Source organism: Mandrillus leucophaeus, unplaced genomic scaffold (genome assembly GCF_000951045.1).
Source record: "Mandrillus leucophaeus isolate KB7577 unplaced genomic scaffold, Mleu.le_1.0 Scaffold282, whole genome shotgun sequence".
NCBI lineage: Eukaryota > Metazoa > Chordata > Mammalia > Primates > Cercopithecidae > Mandrillus > Mandrillus leucophaeus.
In genome coordinates, this window is record NW_012102943.1 from 174,016 (window position 1) to 194,137 (window position 20,122).

A 20,122-nucleotide genomic window follows, 5' to 3' on the forward strand; every position below is an offset into this window, starting at 1 on the left:
TAATCTTGTCTTCATGCTTTGTTTCACTACATTGATCTTCAATCTCTGATATCCTTTCTTCCACTTGATCGTTTCAGCTATTGATAATTGTGTATGCTTCACGACGTTCTCGTGCTATGTTTTTCAGTTCCATCAGGTCATTTATGTTCTTCTCTAAACTTGTTATTCCAGTTAGCAACTCTTCTAACCTCTTTTCAAGGTTCTTAGCTTCCTTGCCTTGTATTAGAACATGCTCCTTTAGCTCAGAGGAGTTTGTTATTCTCCACCTTCTGAAGCCTACTTCTGTGACTTTGTCGAACTCGTTCTCTGTCCAGTTTTGTTCCCTTGCTGGCAAGGAGTTGTGATCCTTTGGAGGAGAAAAGGCATTCCAGTTTTTGGAATTTGCAGCCTTTTTGTGCTGGTTTTTCCTCTTCTTTGTGGATTTATCTACCTTTGGTCTTTGATGCTGGTGACCTTCAGATGGGATTTCTGTATGGCTGTCCTTTCTGTTGATTTTGATGCTATTCCTTTCTGTTTGTTAGTTTTCCTTCTAACAGTCAGGCCCCTCAGCTGCAGGTCTGCTGGAGTTTGCTGGAGATCCACTCCAGACCCTGTTTTCCTGGTTATCACCAGTGGAGACTGCAGAACAGCAAAGATTGCTGCCTGTTCCTTCCTCTGGAAACTTCATCCCAGAGGGGCAGCTGCCAGATGCCAGCTGGAGCTCTCCTCTATGAGGTGTCTTTCAACCCCTGCTGGGAGGTGTTTCTCTGTCAGGAGGCATGGGGGTCAGGGACCCACTTGAGGAGACAGTCTGTCCCTTAGCAGAGCTCGAGTGCTGTGCTGGGAGATCCACTACTCTCTTCAGAACTGGCAGGCAGGAACGTTTAAGTCTGCTGAAGCTGCTCCCACAGCTGCGCCTTCCCCCCAGGTGCTTTGTCCCAGGGAGATGGTAGTTTTATCTATAAGCCCCTGACTGGGACTGTTCCTTTTCTTTCAGAGATGCCCTGCCCAGAGAGGAGGGATCTAGAGAGGCAGCCTGGCTACAGAGGCTTTGCTGAGCTGTGGTGTGCTCCACCCAGTTCGAACTTCCTGGCAGCTTTGTTTACACTGTGAGGGGAAAACCACCTACTCAATCCTCAGTAATGGTGGACACTTCTCCCCTCACCAAGCTCAAGGGTTCCAGGTCGACTTCAGACTGCTGTGCTGGCAGCGAGAATTTCAAGCCAGTGGATCTTAGCTTGCTGGGCTCCATGGGGATGGGATCTGCTGAGCTAAACCACTTGGCTCGCTGGCTTCAGCCCCCTTTCCAGGGGAGTGAACGGTTCTGTCTTGCTGGGGTTCCAGGTGCCACTGGGGTATGAAAAAAAAAAAAAAAAAACTCCCGCAGCTAGCTCGGTGTCTGTCCAAATGGCTGCCCAGTTTTGTGCTTGAAAACCAGGGCCCTAGTGGCATAGGCACCCGAGGGAATCTCCTTGTCTGCAGGTTGCAAAGACCCTGGGAAAACAGTAGTATCTGGGGCCAGAGTGCATCATCCCTCACGACACAGTCCCTCAAGGCTTTCCTTGGCTAGGGGAGGGAAATCCCCAACCTCTTGCGCTTCCTGGGTGAGGCGACACCCTACTCTGCTTCGGCTCACCTTCTGTGGGCTGCACCCACTGTCTAACCAGTCCCAGTGAGATAAGCTGGGTACCTCAGTTGGAAATGCAGAAATCACCCGCCTTCTGCATTGATCTTGCTGGGAGCTGCAGACCAGAGCTGTTCCTATTTGGCCATCTTGCCAACCAAGTTTAGACATTTTAATAATATAATGCAGCAACTTTGAAAATCAAATTCTCCCCCTCTTCAGGATTTGTTGCTGTTGCTATTCAGTAACTTTTCTGAACTAATTCCGTAAAGTTTGTATTATTTATTTTGAAGGACCACTGAAGTCTCTGCTCAGTTAGGTTGGTAGTCAGCTAAAAATCAGACAAAGGTTTCTTAAATGGCTGGAACCTATAAGTCTCCTAGCCTTCACCAAGGGGCTCTCTATCTTAAACATTCTGCAAGGCAGTTTACAACTTTGACTCAGGCTCCACTTCCTGCTTGCTCAGACTATCAAGGTTAGCCAAAGGTGAGTGCCTAGAGCCATCTCAGGTCTTCCCAGGAATGCACACAGCTCTAAGTTTGCACACAATTTCCCAAGAATATGTCAGAGCTTTCCAAAGCCCCCTATAAACATCTCATTACCCAGCTTTTCCTTTTCAGCTTTTTGATTAACTTATTATTTTGCCCCAACTGCCTCAGGTAGCAATTACTATTGATTGCTTTTGATGAATGCCCTCAAAGAAAAGGTTGTTCACACAGGGACAGCTCCAAATCAGGTCAAATAAAGACAGCCTTATGAGTGGCATTTTTGAGGGAACCATGAGGTATGTCAAATGATGATAACTCTCTGGGAATGAGGCATTGAAGAAGCTCCAACTGTGTTCTGCTCCATCCAATGGCTTCCAGATAGCTGTTGGTTTTCAAGGCTACCATGGAGCTGGATATATTAGGATAGGAATAGGGCAAAACACCACAAAGCTCCAAGGGAAATGAAAATACATGTCAGTGCAGAAACTTGTACTTGGTTGTTTATAGCAGCATTACTCACAGTAGCTAAAAGGTAGAAAACTTAAATATCCATTAACTGATTAACGGATAAACAAAATGTTGTATATCCATAAAACAGGGTATTATTCAGCCATAAAAAGGAATGAAATACTGATACATGTTACAGTGTGAATGAACCTTGAAAATATTACGCTAAGTGAAAGAGGCTGATCATAAAAGGCCACATATTGTATTATTTCATTCATATAAGATATGGATTAGTGGTTGTTTATGGTTAGGGGAATAGAGAGGTGATAGCTAAAAGGTAACAGATTTATTTCTGAGGTAATGAAAACGTTCTAAAATTGACTGATGATGATGGTTGCACACATGTGTGAATATTCTAAAAATCATTAAACTGTACACTTTAAATGTATGAATTGTATGGTATGTGAATTATATCTCAATAACACTTTTAAACAATGCCACAAAACTTGTGTTCTTATTAAGATTCAGCTGATTTTCTTGAATAAATGTTGACAGGACTGATATAAGCCTTTGGTAATTAGTGGAGGTCTGAAAAGTTGGCACTGACAATTTTTTCCAGTGTTCCCATTAATTTTTTGGAGGAATTTTCAGGTCCTTACGATGTCATTTTTGCTGACATCCTTCATTCACTTTTAATGCTCAGTACAACAGTTTGTTCCGATCACCCTTAAACAAAACACAGCATTCTGTTCTAAGTGATAATGCTAAATATACTACCGTCCTCTCTTTAGTACTCTCATAGGTACTATAATCTATTTACCCTGATATTCTTTCCAGTCTGTTTGATGTATTTCTCTTCTGTTTTCCTCTCTACCTCCACCCTAATAACCTAGCTGAGGAGCAGACAGCAGTGGGTGATGTGGGGAACTACTGAAGAGCTTAATATTTTACACTCCCCTGCTCTCACCTCCCTGTGTTTCTCCTCCACCCCCACTCTAGGTGTCCTATGTGAAAGCCATTGACATTTGGATGGCAGTTTGCCTGCTCTTTGTGTTCTCAGCCCTACTAGAATATGCTGCCGTTAACTTTGTGTCTCGGCAACATAAAGAGCTGCTCCGATTCAGGAGGAAGCGGAGACATCACAAGGTAGGCCTTTGGGTCACTGCCTAAGGAGGGATAGCTGGTAGTGAACAAAAGATTTCTAAGCAGTCTTGTCTGTGTTATTTGTTTCAATGGTCCACCCTTCTCCATGTGCAAAGCAGGTTAGAAACAGAAATTAAAGACCTAGAGGTCTCAGCTTTCCCTCCCATAAATAATGCCCTAGAGTTGGGTCTATAGGCAGTCACTCTTCGAATCGTAACAGTAACACTACAGAAATTATCAAGTTATACCTAAAGGCAGAACTAATTAATTAAAAGCTGATGGGGTCAAGAAAATAACTAACTATAAACCTAAAAGATTGGGAGATGTCCGTTGGCTTTTTTCTGCAAGCCTGCATTGTTTTAATAGGCTTGATTCCAGAAGACAATTGCACCACAAAAGGTGAGATCTTAAAGTAGAATGCCCAGGTTCAGGCCTTTGCTTCCTGCCTCCAGGAAAGAGGCAACAAGCAAGATCTCCGCCAGAGTGGGTTCTCTCTCCATATGAGGGATTGAAAAAAGGAGTATTTGACAGGGCACCTCTGAAAAGTTACCAACCTCTGTTCACAACGTTGTGCACTGACCAAAGAATGCTAATGGGGAGCGTGCAGCCTGCTGGAGCAAACTGCTCCTTACCCTGGGTCCATAACTAGTTCCCCAGAAGATCCAACCACCCTGGCCTTTTCCTTAGTTCTTCAAAAATACACACAGGACTTTTAATATCTTGTTCTCTTCCCCTGCACTGCTCTTCCAGTACACTGTGTGTCCTAGCAAATGCCATGTTCCAACTGAACTCAATTTCTAAACTTCTAAAAATGTATCCTGATTTAAAAGCGTAAATTCAATGATGTGATTTTTTAAAGCCAATCTCTTCCACCAAATCGCAAGCTCCATAAAAGCAGAGACCGTGTTTGTTTTTGCTCCAAGGTCTATCTCTGGTGCCTAACACAATGCCTAACATACAGTGAGCATGCAATAAGTATTTGTTAAACAAATGAACAAAGGGATAAACAAACGATTAGGTTGAGGCAAAAATAATTGCAATTTTGGCCATTAAAAGCAATAAAGAAGAAGCCTCCAGACAGAGAGTCTGAAGTTTTTCCAGTGACAGATTAGGGCAACCAGGGACCCTGTCATAGCGTTGCAGGTCATAGCACGTACCTGCAATGTGCCAGGTCCCACAAGCTTTAGACTGACCTATTTAAAATCGTTGTCTATTAGTCAGTAAAGCTCAAAAATAAAATAAAACAAAACAAAATAGTTGTCTGCCCAAGCACAATGTGCTGTGACAAAGGACCCTGCCTCTTAGTTTTCTTTAGTATGTAACCTCGAGCTAGCCTATTCTTGGGCCCAGGTTCTCCATGTGCAAAGTGCATATAAAGGGAAACTCTGGTGAGAATTAAATCAGGGGATGCCAAAGTAGCTTTAAGTTTTGTTCCTGCCACACAAGTGCCAAGGATTAAAATGATTACATATACACACATTTCCATCAGTATGTTTCTTAAACATCAGCAATCTGATTCAATTAACTTCTGGCAGTTTACCACAGGGAGGAGGCCGACATTCCAAGACAGAAGACGTCCATGGGAATTAAGATATCACCATCCTTCTAAACTACATTAAGGAGGAAATTGTCTTGGGTTCAGCAAGCCAGATAGAACTTCTTAAATGACCCCTAGTTTTAGTTACTGTATATTGTCCATTTAATACCTAACCTCTGATGCTTAAAAAAAAAAAAAAAGTCTAATTAAGAAACTGGCACAATGGCTTGTGCCTATAATCCCAACTATTAGGAAGGCTGAGGTGAGAGGATTGCTTTAGCCCAGGAGTTCCAAACCAATGTGGGCAACATAGTGACTTTGTCAAAAAAAAAAAAAAAAAAAGAGAGAAAGAAAAGAAAAGAAAGAAAGGAAAGAAAGGAAAGAAAAAAAAGAAAGAACTAAAGAAAGAAACTGACCAAACATAACTATCTCTGGGATTTTATTTTTCCTTTTCTCCCCCCGCCCCCATAGACTAGCTGCTTTTTGTAATTTCGTCTGCTAGAGACAGTTGTTAAAAACACTAATTTGAAAAGACCATGTCCAAGATATTTTACTAGCACCAGCCCTTTTCATTGGGCACTGCACAGCTCCAGTAGATGCTGTTTGCATGGACTAAAATGAGAATGGAGCCTCCTAAAGATATATAGTATGGTGGGCCTATGGTACTTTCAAAGGCTGCTTCTACCTTCCCCAAATATCTACCAGTTTGACACACTAGAAGAAAACAAACACTATCTCTCTGGCCAGATAAAGTGTGAATAAGGCCACTAGCTAGATTTGATCAGATTCTCCTGCTCAGTTCCCTCCTGGAAGATACCTCAGCAATCACCCCATCCACTCCTTCCATGCAACTGATGAGGGAGACCCACAATAGCAAGGCCAAGTCACCAGTATCATGAAGCAAAGGCAGGAGAGGTGCTGAAAGACCCGAGACTCTCCTCCAAACATTAACCATACCACCGTGAGTTCTTATCTGTTCATCAGTGTGTCCATCCTGAAGCAGATAAAAATGGCCCTGCATTGACTAGATCTTAAATAAAAACTAAGCCTCATCACAAGGCAGAGGTCAAAAACTAGTAGCCAGAAGGCCAAATTTGGTGTGCAAATATCTTTACTTTGGCCTGGAGTGTTTTTAAAATCTGGACTAAGGGGTCAGCATTTAAAAATCACACTTCTGGCTTCACTAGAAAAAAATCACAGCATCCAGCCACACTGGATGTGCTTCCCATAAGGTACTGGTACACTGGAACTGCCTTTAGGTAGGGAATGCATTTTCCAGTTAATACCATCCCTTCTAACCAGGGACATTTCTCAGCCCCAACTCACTTTACCACTCACATTTCTCCTGCCTGCCTCCTTGTATGCATTTGAATTAATGTAATCTCATTCATAAGGGCTCTTAAGTTGGCCCAAATATCAGAAATTACAATGATGCAGAATTAAGCTCACCATAAAGAATAGTTTCCTTTAGAGTAAGCCACTCTGGAAGTGATTTGTACACTAGAGGTGTACCAGTTTGTTCTGCAGAAACCTCTCTTTAACAGGAAGTTTGCAGACAGGATTTTAAGTCCCAGATGGTGAGTGGAGAAGAACTAGCTACATGCCTGAATTTCTCAGAGCCTGTGATCTTGGCCAGCTTTCCCAACTCCCACCATCTTCCCATGTTGTCTCATTTATTGTGCAGAAAGCATCTGGTTCTCGAATTCTCTGGCCGGCCTCCTTAGGCAAATTATTAGGAAACCATATCTGTGAGCACCAGACTCAGCAGGCATACTACTAGCAACCTCCCTGAGTTCCAGAGTACACTACCAGATTTCCCCTGCTCCAGCTCCAAGCCGCTCTAGATGCAGTTGGGCATGCATTTCCTGCCACCTGCTGGTTCCAATAAGAATAGCAAGCCTTTTACCAGTCATTCCTAGGGAATTTTTCTCCCAGACACAGTATGAAATTGATAATCCTCTAGCTAGATGGGGTCTTCAATCCAAACCTCTACTCCTTCCATTCCCATGTTTAACAGATGAAAGGCAAAGAATAATTCACCCAAAGCGGCATAAAAAGTTAATTTGGTACTTCCTCCTACCTAACTAGGTCCCAGTTTAAAATAAAAAATAAAATAAAATACACCACCACCCCAGCTCCAGCAAGGGGAGATTTTCATTGAAATGCAATAGTGTCAGACTTACACCCCCTTCTAAGTACTTGGCCGGCTCCCCCCAGCTCCTCTCCTTGGCCCTGGCATTGAATCTTCTACTGTTGCCCTATTCATAGACAAGTACTTACTGAACACCTGATTGCCAGGCACTGTATGTAGCACATCCTCTTCCTCCTCACTTTTGCAATGGTGTTGGACAGGATTCATTCATTTTCCAAGGATTTCTTGAGCATTTACCATATGTCTCAAACCTTTCTGGTGCTAAAAATACAACTCCATTTGAACAAACAAACAACAACAAAAAAAAGCAGCTAAAGCTGGTGAAGATACACAAGTAAACATTTGCTCAACAAACATATACCAAATTTTGAGCTTATGAACCAGCGACTATGTTCATATGTTCAGTGCTGAGAGTGCAGTGAACATGACAGACTTTGCCTCTACTTTCATGGAGCTTATAATCTAATAAGAGACAGATGTTAATGAAGAAATTACCAACAATGTGATAAGAGCTTTAAAAAAAGACGGAGATATGTACAGAGAGCTTATGGAGCACACAGCAGGAACGGCTAGCCTATACTTGGGAGCTCAGAGAAGGCTTCTGAGGAAAAATTAGGTGAAAGAGGAGTTGGAGCCAAGAGATGGGGTTGAGAGTGTGTTCTAGGCAGGGAGAACAACTTGCACAAAGGCAAGAAAGGAATTCAAGAAAAGAACCATGACATTTTCAAATATAAGGAAATATTTCAGTGACTAAAGACACCAGATAGAAATGGTACAAGATGAGACTGGAAAAGCAGGCAGCGTCCAGGTTCTAAGGCCTTGTTTATCGTGTTCAGGATTTTAATTAACCTGAAGTCAGTGGCAGCCTATTAAAAGGTTCTAAGCAAAAGATGACCAAGATCTGTGTTGTAAAGACTCAGATGGGTTGGGTGGTGGGGGCAGATTGGAGGCTGTTGCAATGGTGGGCTGGACACAGTGGCTCACACCTGTAATCCCAGAACTTTGGGAAGCCGAGGCAGGAGGATCTCTTGAGGCCAGGAGTTCAAGATCAGACTGGGCAACATAGTGAGACTCCCATCTCTACAAACAAAATAAAACCAAACAAACAAACTGGAAGGTGGCCTGTCCTACAGTAGAGATGGAGAGGCACCAGTGGACCCTATACTGAGTTTCTTGTTCTCTGTTGGCCAGGTCCTGCACAGGAACAAGCAGAAGATGGTGTTCCTTTCCTTAAAGCGTTATCTAGGTGGGCAATGTGAGCTGATAAAACTTCCCAGTGCCAACATTGAATCAACAGCTCAGTTGAGACCAAAACATTAGACTCTCAATTCCTCCTCAGAGCTCACATGCAAAGATAACAAAGCTGGACATGAGGAGAGCAGACAATAGGGCCTCCATGATTCAGACCAGGGCAAGACCACCATGACCTGGGAAAGGGATGAACTAGAAGGATCAGGGCAGCAGGCATTTTGGTAGTGAGCATAAGGAAGGGACATGAGAATGCACAAGAGAAAATGTACAAACAAAGCTGGAGGGGTGCAAAGTATCTGGTGGGGGAGAAGGAAGGCCTAGAAAGGTAAGTTGGAGCCAAATGATGAATGAAAGGTCTTGAAAGAAAACTTAGTAAAAATCCAGAGGTCTGTCTGAAGTTACAACTGCCAGGGATATGGGAACCTGGAGGCAGGAAGAAGCTGCGGCTTCCCTGGCTTGTAGAATGGAAGTGAGGCCCAGAGCTCCTGCTCCATCCTGGCCTATAGCCATCCCCCTTACCAATCACTCCTGGGAGCTATTAATTGGGGAATGGGATGGGGAAGAGGGCAAGGAAGCAACAGAGGCAAAGCAGGGGATCTCTCCAAATTGTCCTCCGAATTTCTAAGTAAAACCCAGTACAACCTTGAATATGTTCTTAATTATAACCTCTGATGGTCAAAAGAAACTTGTGGAGTAGTGGGGAGAATCTTATCCCCCAGGTAGAAGAAAAAATGAAATAAAAATTCCCGAGACTCACAGAAGGAAATTACTTGCCTATGGTCATACAGCCAGCAATTTATACAGCTGAGACTTGAACACAGGTCTCCAGACTCTGAACCACATTCCTATCCCCTGTTTTGCACCTGTTTCAGCAGGCAAGTGGCGCCCCTCTATAAGGCAGAACTCCCCAGCCAGCCAAAAAGCCTCCAAAAACCTAGAGTGATGCAGTCTGGAAAGCAGGGAGAACCAGATGGGCATGGCCTGGCCCCCAAAGGAGTGCCTTGCAGGGAGGGTGCCTAGCCCCTGTCTTATTTTAAGTAGAGCCCCATGTTGAATCTATTCCAGGAGGATGAAGCTGGAGAAGGCCGCTTTAACTTCTCTGCCTATGGGATGGGCCCAGCCTGTCTGCAGGCCAAGGATGGCATCTCAGTCAAGGGTGCCAACAACAATAACACCACCAACCCCCCTCCTGCACCATCTAAGTCCCCAGAGGAGATGCGAAAACTCTTCATCCAGAGGGCTAAGAAGATCGACAAAATATCCCGCATTGGCTTCCCCATGGCCTTTCTCATTTTCAACATGTTCTACTGGATCATCTACAAGATTGTCCGTAGAGAGGATGTCCACAACCAGTGAAGGGTCTGAAAGGTTGGGGGAGGCTGGGAGAGGGGAACGTGGGAATAGCACAGGAATCTGAGAGACTAAGGAAGAGAAGGGGAAGAGAGGGAGGGGGCACACTTACACAACTCTCTCTGCAATATGTGCAATAGCAAAATGCAGTGATGCATGAATTTTACAATGTGGCACTATTTAACCTCGGGTGGGCTGTGGGTGGGGGGTCAGGAGGGACTTTTCTAATATAGGAACTGAGGGCTGGGAGGAAGGGAGGGGGTAAAGGCAGGGGTGGGGATTGGGGAAATAATAGCTTTCAAAAATCTCAGTCCATGGCTGTGCAGTTTTCCTGTTGGGAAGGAGAGCGCAGTCTGCCCCAGAGCAGAAAGAAAGCAATGTAATATATGATATATATTCATGCTTAATATTAATGCAAAACCACAAAAACAAAAGATTTGTTTCTTAACCTATCAGCCTAGTAACTGCTTAAATTTTTAAAGTCACAGAAGTAATGGACAAATTTTCCCAGAGTGGAAACAGTCACAAATAAGCTTGCTCTGGTGTATGTCCCACATCATACCCCTTCAAATGCCATACCCGTCTTCAAACTGACCCAGGCAGACACATGCCAAAAAGCCATTTTGCCTCTGCTTCAAGAGGGCTGTGTGGTATGGGAAGGGGTAGTGGAAACGGGGACAGGTGGAGAGACGAGAAGGGAGTGACTAAAGAGACAGACATTTCAGAGGCCAAGGATTGAGAATGTAGGTAACCCCAGCTCAACCCTCACATCTCAAGGCCACAACTGTACCTCTCTGAGCCCTCTTGCTTCTGTGCTTCAACAATGTCCCACTCACCCTCCACCACCACCCAGAAATGGCCAACGTGGTTTTCTCATTATATTGCCAATATGCAACCTTTTTTTATGGTTAAAAAAAAAATCTTGAAAAATAATATGCAGATAGACTGAGTGTAAACAGATACTTTTCTCAAATGTCTATTTTTTTGGAGAGTCTCTTTGGAATTGCAACTCAGTGCATGTTTGGGAAGGTGGGGTCAGTGGTGTGAAATACAATTATTCTCTAGTGGTCCTACAGAGTAAAGTTTTAAGAGGTGAAACAGCAGTGTTGAGTCTGCTGCCGATTAGACATAAATGGGTGGGGAGAGATAGTAATGTTTAGAAAATGTTTGTTATATTTTGACGTATCATATATCACAATGTGCAAAGTTTGGGGGGCTGACCCCGTTATATTTTTGTAAGTCTGTTTTTTTCCTTTTAGGTGCTTTAACATTTAGGAAAGTTAGACAAATATTTTTCTTTCAATTCTGAAGTGCCAGAATTGTCCTGGGACAGCTAGGGCACTCCAGAAAAAAGAAGGACCAGGAGATGAATTTAGTTTGGGGGATGGGGTGGGCATGGTCCTGCTGACAGAAATGGATATCACAGATGGGAGGTCTGCAAGGTGGAGACAGCAGGCCTCTGTCCACTGTCAACAGCACTATGCCTGAAATAATGGCACCATTGTCTGAAGCATTTTCCCTGCTTTGGCCCATGGCCAGAGTATGGGGGTTCCATTTCTTTCTTTGCACTTTAGTGTCTGAGCTTTGGATCAAAGGTGTAGGTAGAATGTTGAGATAGCTGACAATCAGTTTGTCCTGAGGCCTGGGGTTTCAAATGTGTCTTTTAAAAATCTCCAACTTGAGGCAGGATGGAGGAGGAGGGGTAAGCAGAGACGACACACTGGAAGCCTAACTTTTCCCTAAAGCACCTTCCCCTAGGGGAGTTTCTCCCATTCCCTCAGCACAATAACTAATACGGTCCTAAAGTAGTAGGTCAAGACAAAGATCTAAAGAGATTTACATAAGGAAAATGCACTATGCAGTCAAAAAAGGATTTGGCTTTGAGGCTTGAATGGTAAAGGTGTTTACATCCAGGTCCAGGGAAAATAAATTATTGCCTTCCCTTCTCTTGGCCTGTGTAGACCAAAAAGCTAAACTGTATTACAGCTTTGGATGATATGATAGAACCTGTAATCTTATTTTTCTAAGAAAACTTGGGAGATGGGAGCCAAGTGGGTAGAAGTCTCTCATCGAAGACCACTCTTTCTCCCATCACAAACATGTGTCCAACGGAGGAAAAGTTTAAAAGAGGGACTTGAACGACTACACTTCAAGATGAGAATATCAGTCTTCAAGCTGCTGTCAGCACCTTTCATTAGCACTATATTCTCAAGTGGTGCATGAGTCTTTGGAGAGGCCCTTTCACTAGCACTTTATTCACTTTATTTAGGGAAAATCATTTTTTAATCTAAAAAAATTAAGCCCTTCTTCCTACTTTACTCATTACTGGGCTAAATTCAGAATGTCTGAAGTCTCGGTGAATCAGGCAACAATCGTGCTAGAGCTCCAGCAGAAACTAAAGACAACGCCATTGTTCTAAGACATTCTGCCTCCACTCAAAACAGATAATCCACAGATTCCAGACCAGCCTCCTTATAAGTAGTGTCTGGAATCCATCTGAGAGAGAGAAATCACTGGGCCATTTGCCCAACCTCTGCTGGGTCCTTGAACTTCTGCCACCATATTCAGCTTGTGGGCCCACTGGGAGCTGCCAGGTTGACAGTAGCCAACAAACAATTGAATAATCTCTTTGAGACACAGAGGGGGAATGTCACTGAAATCTTCTCTCAGACTATTTCAAACTAGTGTCCCTTATGGAAAATCAACATGAGTGGAGTGATTATAGCAATGAAAAGAACCTGGATTTTAGTCCTGCCACTACAATAGGCTGAGTGACCTTGGGTAAAGGACTAGGCTTTAGTTTCTCTAAATACACAATATGAAGAGTAGTATAGTATCTAAACTCCCTCTTAGCTCTAAGTGCTCTATGACTCTGTGTTTAAGCTAGTCTACAGGAAATTCACACGACCAAAAATTTAATGTCACTTTGATTTCTAAACCCTCCAAGGTGGATGTGTGGATACGCATGCATAAACACATGGACCCACACATTATTGCCTTTGGAAAATTTGCAGATTTCTTTTTTCTTTGCCCCTCTTGGCGAACGGTGGTGAGGAAAGGACATGAATCATTACAAAGTCAGAAATATCATCATGAATTAAGAATGGAAGCATATTCAAGGAAAAGACATTATCATCAACGTATAACGTAGTAAGGATTTAACAAATTACATGAATTTCATCTTTATGGAAAAATCAAACCAGATAAGCTAAGCCAATTACTTTAAGTGGCTCCAATGAACAGGGCAATACTTTCTTAATTTCCTCTTCAGTTTGAGCACAGGGGATACTATGCTTTGGGATTACAGATGCCAAGTGGTATGGTGGCCAAAAAACTGATTTAGGTACAATGAACGGTTTACCAGTTTTCAAACTCTTTGCTTATCCAGACCACACCAGTATTTATACATGGTGTGAGAACTGGACACTGGCATAGAGGATTGGTGATTTCACCCTCCAAAACTACAGCTAATCCTAGGAGCCAAATCTAGAAGGTACCAATTAAGCAGACCAAATTTCTGCTTAATTGATTCTCACTTATTAGCTTATAATGTATCTCATTCATTTCAAGAATAGTCAAAATAAATGGCTGAACTTTGACACCCTCTAGTCCTTTCAAACACTGTTAGCTAAGACTCTAAGGAATGAACAAGAACAGGCATGAACAGAAAGGAAAAAAAAAATGTATGTCCGTGTGTATGTGGATATGTAATATCTTGATTTTAACTCTATTTTTAGTTTGAGTCTAAAAAACAAGAGGATTGGTCTTTTGACCCAAATTATTCCTTCTAAACTGTCAATAAATAAGAAATGAATCCCTCTCAAAAGCTCACCAATCTTTTTCATAGGCTATTTTGTTCATACTGGGGAGAAAAATAAATACGAGACATGGTTCCTTTCCCTCAAAGTACACATCTTTATGAGCATCATAAAATATAGAGATGGTGTTTTGTGAGGCTGCATTAGATTACAGAGTGGGCTGATGCCCCACCTAAACTGGTACCATCACTGATAACAGTCTTCTGTGAAAATTAGATTCCTTAGTTAATTGCAACACACTGAAATAGAAGGGGTGATTATTATGTCTGGAGTAACTGCCTCCTTACTAGAAGAATCTGGCAAGCACAAGGCTTGGTGGTGGTACAATCTGTATCAGCTTTAGGACAGAAGTCAAGATCTAAGATTTGTAGCTGTTTCCTAGTCTGGCTGGAATCCCAGTTAAGGAGCCATGAATACCACTCCAGAAAGCATCTTATTCAACGAGCACCTTTTGCACATTCTACCCACCCTCCACGCCGACTCTGAAAAGGCAGACAAGATTTTCTCTGTGAGCTATGTTTCCTGGGTTGGCTAGGTGGCTTGCACTCTGAAGGGCTGGTAAGGTATGTTGAGAAAGAGTGAATCGACCTCTTCCCTTGATATATGGCATCATTCCTTCTTGAACCAACCAACCCAAAAATTCTCTAAATAGGCAAGCAGACAGCGTGTTTTTAAAATATAATTTAGCTTCTTTTCTACCACCGAGCTCCTCCTCTCAGAAATCAACTCCAGAAATTTGAATTAAGAACCTTCCCTGGCTGGCTGAGGTAGCTCATGCCTGTAATCCCAGCACTTTGGGAGGCTGAGGTGGGCAGATTACCCGAGGTCAGGAGTTCCAGACCACCCTGGTCAACATGGTGAAGTCCCATCTCTACTAAAAATACAAAAATTAGCCGGGCGTGGTGGCGGGTGCCTGTAATCCCAGCTATTCGGGAGGCTGAGGCAGGAGAATCACATGAACCCAGGAGGCAGAGGTTGCAGTGAGCCGAGATCATACCATTGCACTCCAGACTGGGTGAAAAGACACTCCGTCTTAAAAAATAAAAATAAATAAAAATTTTTTTAAAAAACCTTCCTATTTTCCTGCAGTTCTGTGAAGCCAGAGACAAGTGCTAATCCTGACCAAAGGGAGGAGTAGGAGAAATATGACTTGTTTTAATTGAGCTGCCTTGCTCTTGAGAACGACTTGCATCAGTATGAGGGAAATCATGTATGTTGGTAAGGCTTTGGCCTTATTGTATCCTGAAATCCCAATGCAGAAGGAGAACATCCTTGGTAAGCTTAAATCCCTATAGAATAACTTAAAAAAAAAAAAAATCCTGAAATGAAGCCCTCCTCAACCAAGCCCAGTATTAAGAGAATGAAACCAATAACTTTTTTCTGATTGTCTTAGCTGAGGATCCCAGAATGTCAAAGGTTTCCTACAAATATCTCACCCAGGTCTGAGTAACCTAGATTTGCAAGGGCCCATACTAGATGACACCTCTACCAATGATATCATCCTGTTGTTTCCTAAGGATTTCTCAAGTCGTAGAGACACTAAATAGGTTTGCTCATACGTTGGTGCTATTTCATGTTGTTTTGATGGAGCTATGTGGTTATTTAAAGCAGTAACTAAGGTGCTTTGTCATTCATTAGAACAGCAAAATGAGTTCCAAAGTAGAAAAGTATTGGACAGTAGAAACTGCCCAATAATTTTTAATACTAAGGCTCCTTCAGCTAACAGACCATTACTTCTCCTTCCTTTGCTTTCCCCCTACTCCTCCCACTGCCTCTCTTCTGTCAGCATCCCGTTTCATCAGTTTGTGCCTCTTATTTTATGAAACTGAACTATTAAAAGATGCTGATTTATTTCCAAGAGAAGTAGGGTAGACTAGAATGGACGTAACAACTCCTGTCTTATTTGCTTTAAGGCTGCAATTTCTGTTCATTGTCTTGCCCATGCACTTTGAAATTTCATTGCTCTGCTTTGGAACACTGGGTCGAGAAGTCAAAATGTAGAGAATAGCAAACCAAGAATATACTCTTCAGAGAGCCCAGTGATGGAAATTATATACTACATAGGCCATTAACCAGCTACAAAGCAGTAGCAGCTAACTAACCTGGGAATAAAAGACATCTGCTGGCTGCATACTGATTCCAAGCATAAGGGGTCTCCCCTTCCCACCTCCACCTGGCTCCACAATTCCCTGCATTGTCTTTTAACCTCCTCTTCTTCAGACTTAACTGTTTCCTTATGCAACTCCAGAAACCCAGTATCTTATTTAAACACACCTGCCATTTGAAGTAGACAGGTCAGGGAGCGGTGTGGGTCCTTCTTCTGGTATAACCTCAGGTTCATCATGGGAATATAGATAAGCTGTTTCACTTTCTTGGCCTATTTACTCTCCTGTAAAAAGAGGGAGTTGCAGGAGATTCTTCAAAACCAAACTGAATATTTTGATGGGTTGAAGAAAAGAAGAGCTATAGGGTGTGTTGTAAAAGGTTTCATTGTATTCTAGTATCAGGCTTGGCACCCCATCTCAGGCCTTCTGGTGAGTAGGTAGGGAAACATTTAAAAAAAGAAGAGTGAGTCTTGGCCCTTGAAGAGATTATAATCTTAATCCTTTTCCTTGAAAGTCAAGGTATTTCACAACACTGGATGACTTGCCTCTAAGACTAGCTTCTCACCTGAGAATCCCATCACTCACCAGGACATTCCACTCTGGTGTTTTAGCACGTGTATCCTATGAAGGCTGTAACCCACTTCCCATGGCAGTTGTCTGAATTCTCTGCCAAAGCCTCTGCAAGAATCAGAAATCAGAGCAGAACTTGTGAAATATCCTTAGAGAAATAACTGTAATGACTTCTCCCTGCTCCCCACTCCCCCACCCCCAATGTAATCATAGTGAGAAACTTCCAGCAAGATTTAACAATGTATTCCCTGGTGTGTTCCTGTTACTCTAAGTGCAGCTAAAGCAGAAAACATGGGACCATTCCAGACCATTGGAGGGTTTGTCTAAATTCATACCATTGACTAACTATACTAATAACAAGCAATTTATAGCTGATGTGACTGGAGTTGAGCCAGCTCTCTCCATATTCACCCTCAAACGAGACCTCACCCTGGAAACGTTTCTGAAATGCTTCTGCACTCCTATGGTTTCAACACTTCTTATAATCAGAACACTCTCTTTCTCAACAGGGATATTATGTATGCTTTATATCAATGGAATCCGAGACAATCAATCCAAAGTCTCTTGGAGGATGGGACATTTGAGCTCAGATTCTAAACAAAAGTTCTTTTCCATAGCAGTTCACTATCTGGATTTATGTAATTGTGGTCTCATTCCAGCAGAGGAGTTTCTAACGGCCCTTTACTCCCACGCAAGCTCTGGACATGAAGTAGGAAAATGAAATTACAAGGGAAGCGTGTCAACAGAGCTGCCTCTCTCCAAAAAAGTTAAGTAGATGCTCCTGCTTGTGTTGAAGTCCTTTTGTCTGTGCAAACTAGCCAGATGAGTTCATTGGACAAGGCCTCCATGACTGTGCTTCATAGAATCCACTTGGCCTCACCTGTCTCTTCAGTTGCATCTAGCTTGGTCTTTGGCACAACAGGACCATGAGCTACAGCAGTGATGTCAGGAATGTCTTAGCTACTGCTCTAAGGGCCAGCACAGTACCCCTTCTGGTCAGCTCTGGATGTTGTTCAGAAAAGTGGCACTCTTTGAATGGTCCCTATTTAGTGACCCCAAGTCTGTCTGGTTTAGTGGGTCTCCAGGTCCACGCACATGTCTTTGGATGACTTTTGAAATGTTTCCTTAGCCAGGAGAAAGCATTTTAATCTTCTTTCAAAGTGTAAGTTACAATGGGCTCAGGAAGAACTAGAACATATTTTATTACATAAAACATCACATGCATACATAATCTCCAGTTTTTCTATTCAGATTTTTAACTTCCCTATACCTGTCTTTCCACCTGCTATATATTAAATCTATTATGGAAAATCGGTATACCATGAAAGCAGGGCATCAGAGTAAAAACACAGCCCCTTTTCCTACAATATAGAAGAGGATAATAAAAGCACCAATATCACTACTAAAAGTGGGATGTAGTAACAGGAGCAGGAGGAGAGTCCCATGGAGAGGGCAAAAATTAAATAATGGAATGTGAGCAGTAATCTAAATAGATGAGATTTTGAGAGATGAGGACAAGATTCCAGAGAGAGGGAACAGTATGAACAAAAATACGGAGATTAAAAATAGACAGCACATTTCAGGTTATTATCCATTTGTATAAAGTGTAATCAATGGGAGACACGTTTGGGAAGATAGATTTAGACTACATTGAAAGCTTAAAGGGTCAGGATTCATTTAGTATAGCAATTCTCAAAGGCAAACCAAAATGGTGCTCCTTCACAAACAGAGCGGCTTTCTATCTTCTTTCCATTAGCTGACACCTTCAGTCCAGCTCAGATTTTCCTGTACTTATTTTGAGCGAACTTAACTTTTCCTTTGTCTCAGAAGTAGAGTACCCACTAGAAATTCACATCTTCAAGAGTGTCAGTTTGAACCAGTAAGTACTATGCATTTAGTGTGTCCTAGGTACCCACTAGAAAGGGGATAGATAGGTATGGTAAAGTCACGGTTTTACTATGAGCTCACTATACTGATTCTGAACAAATTATTTCTATGCGTTATCAAGGCAATACTTAGTACAATGAAGGTATTTCTAAAGGAGAGCTTTTGATCCAAATTAGTACCTTTTATTGATCTAACTGAAATAGTAAACAGACCTGAAGAAAACATAGTCTAGCATGTCCTTTTTTACACCCTCAGTTGCATCTGAAATTACTTCTCCCAACAAACATCTCTATTCAAAGCATGAAAATCAGGTCCACAAAGAAAAAAGGTATAGAGAGGGGAAAAGAAGTCAAATATGAGTAGAAAAAATAAAGACAAACATGTAATTGACTGGTATTAAGTCATTGCTAGTCCAAGCACAGAAAAGGAATAGTTTCTTTCACAAAGCTACATTTCTTAAGCAAATTCTTTAGAACAAGATTGCCTCAAATCTTTTTTAAAACTGGTGTTTATATATCCAATCATCAGTTTGCTAAACTCAACTTTTTCCACATTAGATGCATCTCTACCTCATCTAAAAGCATACCATACTTAACATGTCAATTTAGCCTGAATGGTATAGAAAAGGCTAAAAAATTGAGTTCCCACTAGGTACTTCAGAGCATTTTAAATTCATATTACTTCATATTCTAATGGTTCAATCTTCCAATACTTAAGCCATTATATTTTCAGCACTAACAACAGTTAAAATGGTATGAGTAAATTAAATCCCAAGGGGGTCCCACCTGCTTATTATATTGAATGGATATAGATAAAATACCTACTCAATGTGATCCTTGTGCTTGTTAGACAAAAGGTTAGTGCAATGTTTAAAAAAAGAAAAAACAGCTTGAGTTTTACTTTCAATTCAAAACAAACATAGCAAAAACCTCAGTGGCCTCCAAGTATGTCTGATAAACTGGATAAAACATGTCTTCAACTGCTTTGGACTTGAAATGGACAAAGTGAACCACAAAGTGACCAATACAAAAACCTAATACTTTTTAAGCCCTCTTGATATTCCAAGACTGCCAAAGGGTATTCCACTCTCATTGTCTAGATCAGCATCACAGTAGACCTGTTCATTAAAAATCACCCTATCTAGAATTGATGCAAGTTACTGCAATGAATAATTTGTAGTGCATTTAGGGTGAAGAGTGCTTGGTGCATGATTAGAATACTCAGTGACCGTTAACTTGGCAAGTGTTCAGACATACCATAGTGCTTCCAAATCACAAATCACTTGGTCCTCTCCCCCAGGAGAGGCCATAGGGAGACCTCATTCTCAAACTTGACTGGCCTAGGGAAGCTATAGAAAGAGACCAAGTTACCTTGCAGCCATAGTTGTGAACACACTGGAGCCATACTTGAAAACTGGCAATGAACAGGACAACAGAGAGAATTCATTGCTAAGACAACATTAATGGCAAAGTTGTCTTTAATTTAAAACATTCCAAATATGAGTTTAAGATTACAAAATAAATGCAGTCACTGGAGGAAGGGGTTATTTTATTTATACACTCGATCTTAGATTTAGCAACTTTTAGTTTTGAGTCAGAATTCATTGACTAACTTAAGATGGGCTAGTTTCTGCCAACAGGGCAAGAGTGTGTAATCTCAGAGTCCCACCCAACCTTGCCAAAGCAAATGACTTCTGCATTAACTGGAAGTCATCCCCAAAGGACTTGCCCTTCATGTTTTCCCCATTTTGCCCACTTACTTGCACAAAAGG

At 42.0% G+C, this 20,122-nt stretch overlaps 1 protein-coding gene across 3 annotated transcripts in view; it reads left to right on the forward strand.

Moving 5' to 3' along the window:
• Window positions 1–10,137, forward strand: part of GLRA1 (glycine receptor, alpha 1) — a 103,212-nt gene extending 93,075 nt beyond the window's left edge. For 2 of the 3 annotated variants that reach the window (XM_011985288.1, XM_011985289.1), the window contains 2 exons: window positions 3,538–3,684; window positions 9,687–10,137. In XM_011985288.1, the coding sequence (XP_011840678.1) occupies window positions 3,538–3,684; window positions 9,687–9,977 (438 nt within the window). In that variant the 3' untranslated portion in view covers window positions 9,978–10,137. Of the gene's footprint in view, window positions 1–3,537; window positions 3,685–9,662 lie in introns of all 3 variants that reach the window. The other variant, XM_011985287.1, reaches the window with a different exon arrangement.
• Window positions 10,138–20,122: the final 9,985 nt, after the last annotated feature.